General features: G+C 41.6%; 1 protein-coding gene across 1 annotated transcript in view; it reads left to right on the top strand.

Moving 5' to 3' along the window:
* Positions 1 to 14,954, top strand: part of grid2 (glutamate receptor, ionotropic, delta 2) — a 351,200-nt gene that overhangs the window by 316,585 nt on the left and 19,661 nt on the right. Inside the window, exon 14 of the mRNA XM_076154034.1 lies at positions 9,751 to 9,917. Coding sequence (XP_076010149.1) covers positions 9,751 to 9,917 — 167 coding nt within the window. The remainder of the gene's footprint in view (positions 1 to 9,750; positions 9,918 to 14,954) is intronic.

Here is a 14,954-nt window from a genome sequence, read left to right as displayed (position 1 = left end):
ATTTCCACCTTAAAGGATGTTGTACTCCGGCCAGTCCAACTAATGGACTCGTGTAAAGATTTAGCAGTTAAAAACGTTCAAGTTACAATGACTCAGATGCCAACAAGATGTCACTTAATGAAACATTACCACTTGAAACGTGTCGTGGAAACGGCCAAGAAACTAATGAGAGATTTTTGTGTTTTATATTGATGTTGTGAATAAGCAGTGGATAATAGGCCGTGCGGCGTTCCCTCCCTCGCCCATCAGTCTCACTTTGATGTGTGATTGAATACGACGCGCGTTTGTCCTGTCTGCCACCTTCCAGGGTTGACAGCCCTCTTGTAAAAGTTCACAGTTCAACGTGCGCCTTGCGTTTTCTGCTTCGGGCAACGCCTTCGGAGCACGAGAGACGCTGCTGCTGCTTCCACATCACACGGCTGAGCGACTTTGGTCCGGCCGCTTAAAGCCGCAGCTCTCCCGTAATGACCAGCGGTGGTTGTTTATTTTTCCCCTTTCGACCACAAGAGGAGTAAATTATCGCCCGTCTTTATTGAAATGTCTGTTTTATTATGCGCCCAGGGTACAGAAACACTGAGTTTACATCAGATAAGTCACTCCGCAAAGAATACACTCTGATATTATTGTCCTGTGGGGGAACTTTGCTTCGCAGACAGAGTTTTCAATAAAAACACTATAAAAAAAAAGAAAAGATAATAAAAACAACACAATAATAACTTTCCTCAAGAACTATTGGATGAGCGTTAATCCTGCCAGACATGCCTCAAAATATTAAATGCAAAACACAGTTCCACTGTAGCAAAAGTCATTTTCTGTTCATTTCAAAGTCATAATGTTTGTATTGTGAGAGTTGCAGCCTCGTTATTACGTCACCAGTTTGAGGCCAAACCAGTTCAGGATCCTTTAAATGACTGATCATCAAACTTACTTATTAGAATGTTTGTAAGATGGCAGTGACCCTAATGTGCCGGCTGTAAATGAGCTTAGATGGTGTAAAGCAGGGTACAGTAAACTCAACACATGTCCCACATCACTTACCAGGCAAGCTTGTGTTCTCCTCACTGTGGACGACTGTTGCTCAGCAACGCTGTTAATGAGAGAAATGGATCAGACACCCTGCAAATGGATGAAACCTTTTGGTGTTATGCATACATGTTTGTGTGTGTGTGTGTGTGTGTGTGTGTGTGTGTGTGTGTGTGTGTGTGTGTGTGGGCATGTGGGTGTGTGCGATTCCCAAAAAAAACTGTGATTCATTGCAAATGTAGCACACAACTTCATTCATGAAAAATACAGTTGAACAAAGAGAAGATAAAAAGGAAACAGGGAGAAATGATAATTTTTCTGCTCAATCCTATAAAGGATGGCATCTTAGTTTTGGCTCACTGATCCGTCTCGGATGATCTGTCTCTCCAACATCTGTCTCCAATTACTCCTCTCCTCCGCTATCGCATCTCTCATCGGCTTAACGGGGTCTGAGCAAAGATTTGCGAAAGAGCGTGGCAATAGCCGATTAATTTCTGTATTTTCCCCTTCTTCCTGGAGAAACAAACAGGACTGATGACAGCTGAAGGTAATTAAACAACAGAGAAAACAAAGGGAGGACAGGGATTGAGGAAGTTGTCACATTGTGTCGCTGGGGACGGTGCTGACTGTTGCCACAAGAGCAAGCAGGCAGACAGAGCGCCTCATGAGGGATTGATGCCACCTGTGTGCCAGACTTTCATCATGTGTGAGATCTGGGCGAGAGAGACTCAATTTGTGTGTTTCGTTGTTGGATTGCTTATTCGTCTCAGACAAAGACGAGTCAAGCATGTTTTGGCTGTGGTTCTTTTCTCCTAATGCCCAGATGGCTAAGGAGAGACGGCCCTGTAAGAGGCATTCATCCATTCAGATAGTTAGAAATAAATTGAAAAATATGCACAAACAAAACTGTTCTAATGGCGGCCAATTCATGTTCAGATTGGGAGTAGAATAGGTTAGAAAACAATAGAATCAAGGATTTGTTTTCATTCTCTGTCCTGAAACAACCCCCCTCACATTGATGCAAGGTGGAGAAGATATGGAAGCTCTCTCTCTCTCTCTCTCTCTCTCTCTCTCTCTCTCTCTCTCCCTATCTGTCTCACTCTCCTGTGTCTTGATTCCGCAACCAATCTTATCTTTATTCAGGTCTTCGCATATATCTGCAGGAAGAGCACAGACGGGGGCAATATTTTCGGCAGGGGAGTAGCTCTCATTGCGATGCGCTGTGATTTTGTCAAATGAGGCCCAAAGAAAGGCAGTGCAGAGCGTGTGGGATGTGAGTAACAAAAGCTGAAATATGAAAGAGACACGAGAGACAGCTAGCTGGTGCGCGGAGAGATAAAGACATCTGTGGGATGGTGCGTGTGCGCGTGTCACAATATTGCAATATGGAAAGATTGCAAAAGTGAATTTAGTTGGATTCTAGGTCAACAGTTCCTCATACCCAATTGTGGATAAAGGGTGTTAGTGCATTTCAAAATTGCCAATATCCACATTTGTGATTGGTTGATTTGGGGAAGGATCACTGTCAAAGCAAATAAATCAAATATAGCAATATCAAATCAACCAAATCAGAGGGATGTAAAATATACAGTTTGCGAACATGCTGTGTAGCTGATTGTGCATGTGTGTGTGTGAGAGAGAGAGAGAGAGACAGCACTCGCCTGTCCTCTCTGCTTTCCTTTGACAGCAGAGTTCCTAGGCCGATAATATAATTCATGCCTTTTTTTGAGGGGCTGCCACCCTGGAGTCAGTCTGAACGCGGCCTGTAATTTTGACTTTTCTCTCGATTCATTCCCTCAGAGCGATAGCATCTGTGTGATCTTAACAGTAATAGGAAAAGGTTATTCTGCGAGGCTACGACTGCTCATTGACCACCACCTTCCATGCAAATTGCATAATGCTACAATTATACTGCAACATGACTAAACTGGACTTCCATATTACAGCCATTACTCCTCATGTGAGGTTTTTACTGTTATGCAGGCACTTCATCAGAATATTACCACTGGAGAGCAAAGAATGTTCCAGATTTTACATCCATCGCTTAAAGGATGAATATGGAACATTTAAGACTTCACACTAGGGGGTGATTTGTCGAAATGTGACACATTTAAACCTTTGGAATATAATTTGTAAAAGGGGATGAAGAGCATTTTCGAGTATATCTTAGATTATCTGAGATGTTTTGATGTTTTGGCTTCGACTGTGAAGGCAAACTGTTTGAACCGTGAGATATGAAGACCGTTTACTTTTAAGAAGAGCTGAAGTCATTTATGAAAGACTTTCTCTCCGTGTAATTGTTCTTGCAGGCCGTTCTTAATATGTTGTTCACGCTAATATTTTCCGTCAAAGGTAATGGGATTGGAGTTGTAATGTTCCCCTGGTGATAAAGTAAGATTTCACTCAAGTAAGGTCTTTCATCCATCCTCTTTGATGCTTGTATCCTTTTTGCTTTAAGAAGCAAACTGTGGCTACGGGACTGGACTGCATCATCTTCCCATTAGAGGCATTTTTAAGAGATCCTTCAGATTTACCTTTTAAGGTCCAACATGGTCTCCCTCAGACTTAATTGCGAAGTTCTTTAAAACATTTGTAGCATATTTCCTCTCCTCAGTGTCAGAACTAAACACAGAGAGTCAAAAGTCAGCCTAATTAATGCAGCCTCCTTTGTTTTTGTAACTAATTGCTGTTAAATGTGCTTTTAACTTTCATATTCCTCATACAACAACAAGGTTCATAACAACTAGAACTTAACAGTCAACTCTCAGAACGTTTGTGCCTGTGCTGTCCAGGACCAGGACAAATACTGCTTGCAAAGGCCAAATACTTATTTTCTGTTTACTATTTGGTATTTGGCTTTTCTTGTTCCTCTGCTAGGCCAAACAAAAAATCTACGCCGCAATAAAAATATCTCCGGCTCATGGCTCAGTGGTGTTATGGCTTCATTAAATAGGATCCGTCATCACGAAAGGCCTTTAAAACTGATAAACAACACGTGGCGTGCATAAACACAGAAGCAGCGGCAACATTGGACTTATTTCTCTGCTCCGTGTGAAGAGAGGAGGGCTGGATATTGAGGAGTTGCGTGAGGAAAAAACCAAAGTGGAAGTCAAAGGCAGAGAGACGCTGACATGATTTTAATTTAGTAATTATGTCTAACCATGTCACATGTGTGCGAGAGAAAAACAAGATCCAATGCAATGATTAGTATTCACCGGTGGGTGTTTGGTGATGGAGAGAGAGAGAGAGAAAGAGAGAGAGAGAGAGAGAGAGAGTCTGACTGTGAACACATAAACTGGTGTGTGTGTGTGTGTGTGTGTGTGTGTGTGTGTGTGTGTGTGTGTGTGTGCGCGTGCGTGCGTGTGCGTGTGCGTGTACGACAGAGAGAGAGAGAGACATTGTTGCCAAAGTGTCTGAGGGAAGTAGCTTCTTATAATTACCTTGGCACAATCAGAGTCTCAACCCTGGAGGTGGAACAGGAGGGGGCAAAGGTGTGTGTGTGTGTGTGTGTGTGTGTGTGTGTGTGTGTGTGTGTGTGTGTGTGTGTTGGAAGCAGCAGATCATGCGCGTGACACCAGTCTGAACCTGCTCGCATATATAACGCATCCTGTATGTGTGCGATACCGCAATCACAAAGTACAGACATCCTCCAAAGAAGTAAAGACTTCAAACCAAACGCAAAATTTTCAGCGTTCAGCAGCTTATTGAAAAGAGCGCGGCGGAGACGAGAGCAAACACAGGCGCGGTTATTAAAATGTGCGGTACAGTTATTAAAATGACTCTAAGATTCGATAGCAAATCTCAAAGGCACCTGTAAGAACAAGAGTCGTCGGATGTCTATCTGAGAACAGCGAGCCAACGTTACGTCTCGTCTCTTGATCCCCATTTGAATGAATATTTCTTTATGAAACACAAAAGATTATGTTTGGCCTGTTTCGTCTGGTTTTGTTGTTTTTAATAGAAAGCCTTTCAGCGGCAGTCGGGGCTCTTTTCTGTTTTATCGGCTCAATCTTTACGCTTGTCAATTATCAGCTTGTCTTGCTGCAGTCTGAGGAAGCCAAGCTGAAAAATATTCCTGCTATCAACCGTTTGAGAGAGAGAGAGAGAGAGAGAGAGAGAGAGAGAGAGAGAGAGAGAGAGAGAGATCTTAAAATGCTTTGTGCAGACGGGAGATGCTGAATTTTAATTAGCTGGCAGAAGCCTTCATGATTTCACCTGATATGATGCCAAAAAGCGAATTCCTTGATCTTTGCATATTTCCGTCAGTGTTTCAGTGTCTTTGCTGCCCTTGTTTTGAAGCTTGGGAGCAGAGCTAAACGTGCTGTGGTATACGTGTGTGGCTGTATGTTTAGCTGATGGATGGTGCAGAGGATTTTCGCAAGACTATTTCGTTTTGGCCTATTACTATTGGCCCGTTGATCCATCTGTCTGTCTTACTCAGGCTGTTGCTGCTTAGTGAACAAATATGAGTTAGTGTTAGTTAGAGTTTTTTCCAATACTGAGACATAGAAACCTTTAAATATCTGCAAACCTATCCCAGGGAAATTTTTCTAATTAGTCATAAAAATGTGTTTAGTTTGTTGTGAATATTTACCACAACCCAGAGGAGGAGGAGGACTTTTGATATAATAAAACTTTAATATTGCTTGCAGGGATGTTTGCAGCAGAGAATACTGATGTGATCCAGGATATATACTGTATATATATATATACAGTAATATACTGGACTTCATATGAGATTCAGAGGAGCATGCATAGTTGAATGTAAGAATGAAATTTATAAGCAAAAGCACAAACACAAGGCGTATAATGGAGTATAAATGAATAGCAGTAGATTGTGCTGATAGAAAGGAAGCATTACTACAGTGTGCTCTGGATGAAAATAGAGCCAAACGATATATCATTTTTCTTCCAACAAATGAACATCATTAGAATACGATAGGTAATATGCTACATAGTAATGTGGGTCATGTTTAATAAGTGAGAGCCATATAGAAATAGGACTCAAATAAATGGAAGGAAGGAAAGGAAGCCAGCAACAAACCATGCAGATATGCCTTGTCAGTAAATCAAATTTGAAGAACACAGTGTAGTAATTCTGGATTATAAGCTGTCCACTTCATTAAAAACTCTATAATGTTTCTCTGTAGTCATGATGGAAACACTGTATGTGCCAAGTCACGCAAAGAAATGTCCAGAATCAGCATTCACACATAAGCTGTACAGATCCAAAGTCATAGTGATTGGCCCAGAACCTGAAGGCTTCACTTAATGGCTTCGTCGCCCAACTATTTAATTTATTGTTCAATCAGATCATATGCAAACATCAAACATGCCAGTAAGCAGCATTTATCATTACTATTGGGATCATTTCATTTCCCAGTGTCTTGACTTGACTTAAAGAAGCCGACGGCAGCTGGCAGAAGCATCTTTACATACTTTGCTTACACACCATTTTACCTCCATATAGTTACTCCACAGGTTGACACAAAAAGTCTTGTAACTGCGTCGATCACAGCTCCGTATAACACCTAAATTATTATATCGCTCATCAGCTGTTTACTGTGTAAATGCGTATAAAGCTGACTGGCCTCGTATTCCTGTGGCGTTTGTATTAGACTACAGAGTTAGTTTATCTTGTTTGCTGGTGACCTTACACAGATCGACTCTATTCCCTTTCCTCTTTGCTTAGACAACTATTGTACATATAGCAGCGAGTAATAAAAAGAATAAAGTCAAAGGCAAAGCACTGGAACATTTAATGTGCTGCAGACGGTGGAGAGACAAGGTTTTCAAGATTCTTTGGTCTGTGACAAAATCCTTGAGACGCCAGTAATTATAAAGTGATGGAGCTGCACAATAAATTGCCTAATAACCCCAATCACAGTTTTGGCTTGTACTATTAAATAAACTTGACTGGATTTGCTACTGTGAATTTGCACGCGTAACACTTTCTGTTTGGTTCAACGAGCAGTATCTCTGCGTAACGAACGCAAAGCAGCTGATGCAGGGACGATGTTTGCATTGTGATGTGTGGCCGTCTTTTCATTTTGGCTGTAGGAAGATTTCTTGTAAGGATGTGAACATTTTGGATGAGGATTCTCGCAGCTGTATGTATTAGCTGTTTCCTCCTGACAGTAATCCATATATGGAGTCCTCCGTCCTTCCCTATCACCCTCGATTGTCAATCCTGTCTCTTCTCAAGTGGGACACGATGTGGGGGCGAGTTGAATTCTCCGCCACCCTCTTGACCATCTAACAGCCTGCTGCTCGAAGCGTTTGTTTGTGTTCTGTGCTGCTCATTCCAGAGGGGAAGATAGTGGAATGGCGGGATACTTACCACACATATAACGTGTGGAGTCGATACCACTGAAGCCTCGGGGGGCTCAACCTTTTCTCCCCCGTATACTCTCTGGCCTTCTGTGCGTTAGGTCAACAGTTCATTTCTACTGTGCTGCACTCTTTCCACTCTCACTTACTCACTCCAATTCCGTGTTCACTTGATATTGCCTATTGGTTTTGTTGTCGTTCAGCAGTTACTTTGTGAGACCTGGCTATTCCTCTCGCGGTCGATAAAGATTATCCTGTATTTCCTGGTTTAGGGAAACAAAGCAAACACATTAATTCCCTGCTGTTGCTTCTGTGAGGCACTGACACATACTTTGGATTTTCAAATCCTGCAGACGCTGTGAGGTATTTTTCTCCCTTTAAGCGTAGTTGCGGTGTTATCACCTTAAAGTTAAAGTGTAAAAGATTTTGCATTACATGGAAAATAAGCATCTTTCTGGGACAAAGAAAAAGTTCTGGTACTAAATTTTTTATCATGCACCGCAGTAATAACAAAAAGAAAAGTTATTTATCATCATAACAACTTTTGGTTTTCTCCCTGTACATATGAGTTTATGATTATGTTTTTAAATAGACCTTATAAGGGTTTTAGGAGTAGATATTCTTTCTGTTTCCCATTCACCTGAGGCCACTTTATACACACTTTGTACTCAATTCAAAGCAGATCCTCAGCTAGCACTCAGGTCCAATAACCACCTTGTTTCCCAGTCTTATAAGTTCTACTTTTGTTCTAGCTGCTGTCGTAAAATACAACATTTTTTGCATATTATTCGCGAGCAGACTGACTGGATGGCTTTGAATGCGAAACAGAAGAGGCAAATATCTAACAAGGGAAGGTAAAAAATAAAGTCCTGTCTTTAATAAAGGTGCACATCTCTATTTGGCAGTAAATAAAGACGACTTAAGAATTGATGCTATAATTAATACACGCGGCACTTGTTCGGCCCAATTAAGTCAGAAAGCGGCGACTAAATGTTCAGTTCAAAGCTGTTGAAACAGATTTCTTTACTAATTGACTTTGTAAAATGCTGCTGATCTTTCCATTTCAAAGGCAGTAATGAAGAGCCGTACAGTTATTCTTCAAAGTAACAAAGTTCTTTTTCACTTTTTAAAGTTGTAAAGAGAAAAATGAGCCATACTGATGCCCTGCAGTGAATTATGAGAGATACATACGCACACACGCACACATACACACTTAGACACTTAAAGACATACACACATGCTCCACACACTTCAGAGAGACTATAGACTGTGAAATTACCCAATCAGAGAGTCTTGTCGGTTCTCGGACATTAGTCATCCCACATAGGCCGACTGAGGTGATACACACACTCGCTCCTTCACACAGACACACAGAGAGAGAGAGAGAAAGAGAGAGAGAAAGACAAGACAGAGGGGCTTGAAAATTTCATAAAGCTCCATTAAAGTTAATGACACACCAAAGTCCAAAATAATGTGTTCGAGGGAAGTGTGTCTTTCCTGATGTGTGTGTGTGTGTGTGTGTGTGTGTGTGGCATGTGAACTTCTTTTGTGCTAATACCCTGCTGCCTTTCACGCCCCAGGCTGTTTGATTGAATTCAGTCAAAAAAGGCACCAGGATATGAATGTCACAGCCACAAGTTGGTTTTTTTTTCCCACTTCTCATGTTCTTTTGAAAATATAGATTTACTGCACATTAACAAGAGGCAACAACGGGCACCATAACCTCAATAAAGGCTCTCCTCAAGCCCACGCACTTCACACACACACACACACACACACACACACACACACACATAAAACACCTCTACAATCGGAGATATTGAACATGAAAGCTTCTGCGCCATAAACTTTGCCATCTCAGAAGAAGAAGAGTGGAAACGTGTTACAACATTGAATTCTGAAATAAATAGTGTGCTATAACTACTGTGGTGTCTGGAGTCACCGTCCACCTCCGCACTGTTTATGCTGAATCTGCTCGTCCATTGAGGGCTAATAAATTGAAGCAAAGTTTCTGCATTGTAGGCAGGAACCGACGGAGGATCTCAAATGAGTTAGTTCCTAATTTAAAAAACCCAGTCAACCTTACCGTGCTTTGTTATATCAAAGACCCTAATATGTGCATTATTGGATGAGGTCAGCTAAATATAGACACAGGGGATCGCGTTTATAAATAGGTTTCGCATGTGGACATTCATCTTTGCCGTAATTTAACCGAGGCGAAATGTCAGCCGGTTGTTCTGCTTCACTCTGAAAAAAATGGCGAAAGTGTTCCTCTCCTGATGTTTGGAGCATTTACGTCACATCTCTGTGTAGATGAAATGTCTGTTTCATCAACCCAGCTGAGGTGAGATGGAAACTTTCTTCACATTGCATCACTGTCTCTGTTTCTTCCTTCAGGTGAAGTACGGTCGCTTCGGCTTCGTGTGGGACGCGGCGGTGTTGGAGTACGTGGCCAACAATGATGAGGACTGCTCCTTCCACACCGTCAGCAACACCGCTCCGGACCGTGGATACGGCATCGCCATGCAACACGGCAGCCCCTACAGGGACATTTTCTCCCAAAGGTAAGAGTGAAGAGCAATCAGTGCAGCCCATCATTTTAACTCCCTATCTCTGAACTGTTCTCCGGTTCAGTCTTTAGTGAGGACATCTCTTGAGACGGGCTGCGTTAAGGAGGCTTTCATAAATATTCCTCTTCTTTCAGAAAAGATCTGGAGGTCTTTTCATTACAGCCTCCAAGTCCTTTCAGTGAAATAAATGTTAAATCTTTGCTCCTGGAGAGATTGTTTGCCGCGCTCGGCGAGATAAAATGGGACATCTGTCTTCCCAAAGTACGAGCAGGCAAAATACACTCTTTCACAACTACACAACCCCCGAGATGAACCGTTGGTGTTTGGCAGGAGAGTCAGATAACATGAACAGTGAACAGGAAGTGCAACTATCGCAGCAAAAAGTAGAGAACTGATCGACCTGTGTGTCTCTGTGGTCAGTGCTGTATGCTGATGGTGTTTGTTTGTATCAATATTCATGTAATTCTTTTAATATAAGCCACACAAGCAGATAAGCAGGTCCAATCATACATTCCCCCTGCGGTAATTAGAGGTGAAGCGCTGCCTGCCAAAGCCACAGAAGGGTTGATTGGATTGATGCTCGCTTTATTCGGGATCAAGAAATGGATTAATGACTTATGTTATAGGCAATATTTGATCAATTTGCTGTCTGCGTGTGTGTGTGTGTGTGTGTCTGTGTGTCTGTGTGTGTGTGTGCAGGGTTTGTTCAGGCAGGGAGCACCTAAGCTTTTTACGGAGCGAGGGCGACGGCCTCTGTCTGTTTGTAATTCCATATCCGGTGAAGCGTTGCACAGTTGAATATTGCCTATTATGGGTGTTATTAAAATAAACAAGCAATTAATTGACAGGCCATGTTTCCAATTCCCTCCCATTATTTCAGGGGCACTGTCACACTCTCGGGAAGCCACTTTTGAACAGTTGACTTGCACTGTTCCCTGCGGTTCAAACGACAACAGAGAGAAATTATCAGGAGTGGGAAAAAAACACAACAGAGGTATAATTGTTTTGTTTTCGCTTTGAGCTTTTCTGATTTTTCATGACGACTCTCTGCATTATACGGAGTAATGAGGCAAATAGAGGAGGTTTGACAGGAATAATATTAGCAGTCTGTGACACCGTGGGAGAGAGAGTCTTTAACGTGACTCGACCCCATTAGGCACCGTGGCCCTAACGAGATTCTCCCGGTGCAAAGTGTGTGTGAGCAAGCGTGACATTCATTTGTAGCGTGTCACATCACTCAAATCTGTTCATCTTTGAGTTGATTGGTGTGTATATTCGTGAACTTTGATCATATTTTGCAGAAGCAGGCTAAGGGCACATGAGTCTCATCTTTGTAAGCAGATTTCTAAGTTGCCACAGCCGACGGAAGGAATCGAAAACATGCCAAACTCGCATGCCGAGACATTCTAGACGTGTTTGTTTTTGTTCAGTGTGAGTGTTCAGAAACTCTATTCATCTTTTCTTTGCTATTCTACCACTGATTTGAGATGACGAAACAAAATAAACAATGCACAGGCCCCCACGGGGTGTCTGTCTTTCTGTTAACAACAAACAAAAAAAGGAACCACGCAAAAGAAATAAATTAATGTAACCAGAATGGAGAAATGGGAGAAGTTTAATAAGAAGAATAAGTATTTGATGTAAGATGTTTGTGTGTGTGTGTGTGTGTGTGTGTGTGTGTGTGTGTGTGTGTGTGTGTGTTAGTGATGTTGTGTTTGTGCAAGCTGTTTACTCTCTGCAGGTCCCCTCAGGTAATACGGCAGATGAAAGACAATTTATGTACTTTAAAAGAGTGACACTTTAAAAGAGAGAAGGCCAGTGTCTGCGGAAAACAGACGCGTTGCTAAACTTTATCATTTTTCAGCCACTTTGTTGTTATGAAGCGATCAGAGTCTGAGTCAAGTGTAACACACCTGTGTCTCTGTAGGTGTGTGTATGTGTGTGTGTATGAGGCACAGAGAGAGAGACAGAGAGAGCGAGAGAGAGAGAGGGAGAGTGGGTGGGAGCGGTTAGAGGTTAGGTATATTTGTGCAGATGTTTGGATAAATGAAATAAAATGTGATATTGTGTGCTGTGGGTGCTGCTGTGATTCTGTGATTTGATGGAGACAGACGGCACTTTGTCCCCGGTCAGAGTGCAGAAAGTAGTCTAATTGGCTAGTCCGCTAATTTAAAGTGACAGCTTCTGACAATTTGTTTGGAAGAGCCAGAGGGGCGAAGTTGTGAAGGAATAAATGGCCTCTTATTGGCATATTGTGCGTTATTTTTGTATGTGTGTCTGCGGGCACTGATATGAGGATTTAAAATACAAGCTTTAATCCATAGCACATGAAACTCTCAAGGGTGCTGCAGGCCAGATATTTTATTGTGTATATGGCTCATGGATACATTTTACATTTTGATTGCAGAAGAGATATGTGTGTGTGTGTGTGTGTGTGTGTGTGTGTGTGTGTGTGTGTGTGTGTGTCCAGGGTTGTGGAATATAAATCCAGGCTCTGTTTTTGAGAGCAGTCACTTCAGCAAATTAATTCAAATGGATAAAAGGATATCAAGAAGTCCAAACTGCGGCAACGATAAAAGTTCAGGCCGTTATAGAATAAAGACTTCAGGCTGTTTATCTTGTGAATACACTTTTGAAGCTCCAAAGAAGATTTTAAAGGGAACACATTATACAGTGATTGTGAGAAATGATCAGGGAAAACTATTATGTGCTGGGAAATGTTTTATTTAACTCCCTGTTGACAACTCAGAAAGTCTCTATGCCCACGAACCAAATATAGTACATTTATGAAAAACGTCTCCATTGAAGAAACACTATGACGGCTATTTGTAAGCTGAACTCCCCAATCTAAGTACATAAATGCTCAACAAATTCTCTAATCCAAAAAACCCTCATCCATTTCCAATCTTGCTGCACCAATGTTGGGCACACTGAGTGAAAACGGGCTGTTTTAGTCATTTTGACACCCCTCTCTCCGTTGTGTTTGATGGATGCTGGCTAAACACTCACTTGCAAGCGTCGTACTTTCGTCTCTAACCACATGTGATGATGGATGAATTTGAATCTTTTGACGTCTACATTTGACAGAAGTGAGGGAGTAATTAAAAACAAAGCTTTCCAGGCAGTCCAGGGTCTTTTGTCGACGTTCACCACATACTTCCTACGATGTTACTTAAGACGTTTAAGGTTTTTGAACCACTTATTACATGAAATTATTGAACAAAAGCAGGGGTTTTTATGTTTTATAATTTATCTGGCTGTGTGCAAGTTTCCACAAGTGGCTCTCTGGTAGATATTTGAGAAACGGTGCATTGGAGCCATGGTGTGTTGAATTTCCTGAGGCCGATGTAGCAGTGCAGGCTGTGCAGGCTGTGCAATATGCTTGAGGGACCAAATGACATATAAGACAATGACAAATCGTTGTGGTGATTACGGGAACAGCACACCAGGAGACCAGGAGACTCTCGCTTGATTGAAAGTGTGGTTTTATATCTAGAAACAATATTTAGGTCCTGAAGATAAACATTGGATTAGAGAGGGTTTGAGGAAAATGTAATTTTGCTGTGATGGGTGTTGATATATGGGATATGTGTGTATTTCATGTAATGTGAATGCGAAGAATCATTTGCTCCTGCCTTGTATTGTCATTGCTATTTGCAAGTATAAAAGAGTGTGTGCGTGTGTTTGTGGAAGAAGTATAAACATCATTTTGTTTTTCTCACCTTCTCTGCCGGTATATTCAGGGGCAGATGTACATACACTGAAAAACATGTTGATTATTTCCACCGTATGTACGGAAATAGATTTATCCGTGCGCCATAAGTGTTTTCAGCAGCAGGGACGGCGTACGACAAAGAAACAGACACATAGAACATTTTGTCTAATTTGCGGCTGCTCTTCAGAGGCGGAGAAATTTCACGCAGAATTGACTCGGCTAATTGAGTAACTCTGTAGTAAATTCAACAGAATATGTAATTACCACCCGTATAATATCCCCGCCCGTTATTTGTGCGATCCTCCCTTAAATACACACGCACATTGCGATGACTCACAGAGTCGACGTGCAAACTTTGCTTCCAGGCTTGTGTGCCTGTTTTGTCAGAGCAGACTGCATCAAATCTGCACCCCAAACCAGCTCAAAGGGCTTAGCACATCTGGCCCTGAGTGTCTATTCTGTTTTCCATCTATAATCCATCGATCTAGCCATGCATTCTTTATTGTTCCCTCTCCAGCTTAAGCTCCCTCATGCATTTCTTTTATACTCTATCTCAGACCATAAATTGAAATCCAAGCACAACCCATGTGTCAATAATTTGAAAGTCGGTGCTCTACTAAAGTTGTCTTTAGGTTACATCAAAGTGCTACAGGTCCAGGTAAATATGAGGTAAACTCTAAAGGCTTCATAAAAGCAGTTTGTGATGCTCTCAGTGTTCTAGCCAGCTTTTATATCAGGAGCACTCGTGACAATAAAAATGTCAACAATAGTTAAAAACTGTTGATGAACTGACTTGTGAAAGTTTGGTTATTGCAAAACTTTGAAGTCAAATTTAATGAATCGTGTAGAGGTGTTCTTCTTCACAAATGTATATGATACAGATAAACAAAAATGCACCACTGAAGTAAACGTATAAATGTGTTTAATGTTTCCTTTGCCGAGGTAAATTTTACAATTGTATTCCCAGCAGAGAGGTTGTAAATAGTATCTGCAGAAGAAAGCTTAAGGCCCAGCATACTTCATAGGGAGTGCTTTCAGTGCAAAAAGGCAACTTCCCAGGTGCAAGACACAGTGATCTTTGGTGTTTTGTGTGCAGGAAGGTGAGCTTTTGTTTTTGTTCTCTCATCGATAAACAAGAGTTGTCCAGTTAACCATTCAAGGAGATACTGTATTTGTTTTTTAGGAGATTTTCACTGTGTTCTTTTATTGCTTCATCTTTTGGTAAGATGCCAGGATGATGGGTGGGTGATGCTGAACTCAACAGCCATCGTGAATGCTTATGATAAGATACCAACAGCTCATAGGAGAATGAATGA

The sequence above is a fragment of the Genypterus blacodes genome, unplaced genomic scaffold, assembly GCF_046128005.1.
Source record: "Genypterus blacodes isolate CSIRO-AG114 ecotype Tasmania unplaced genomic scaffold, CSIRO-AGI_Gbla_v1 ptg000061l_1, whole genome shotgun sequence".
Taxonomy (NCBI): domain Eukaryota; kingdom Metazoa; phylum Chordata; class Actinopteri; order Ophidiiformes; family Ophidiidae; genus Genypterus; species Genypterus blacodes.
Note: the sequence above shows the minus strand (reverse complement) of the source record. Positions and strands in the feature narration are given on the sequence as shown.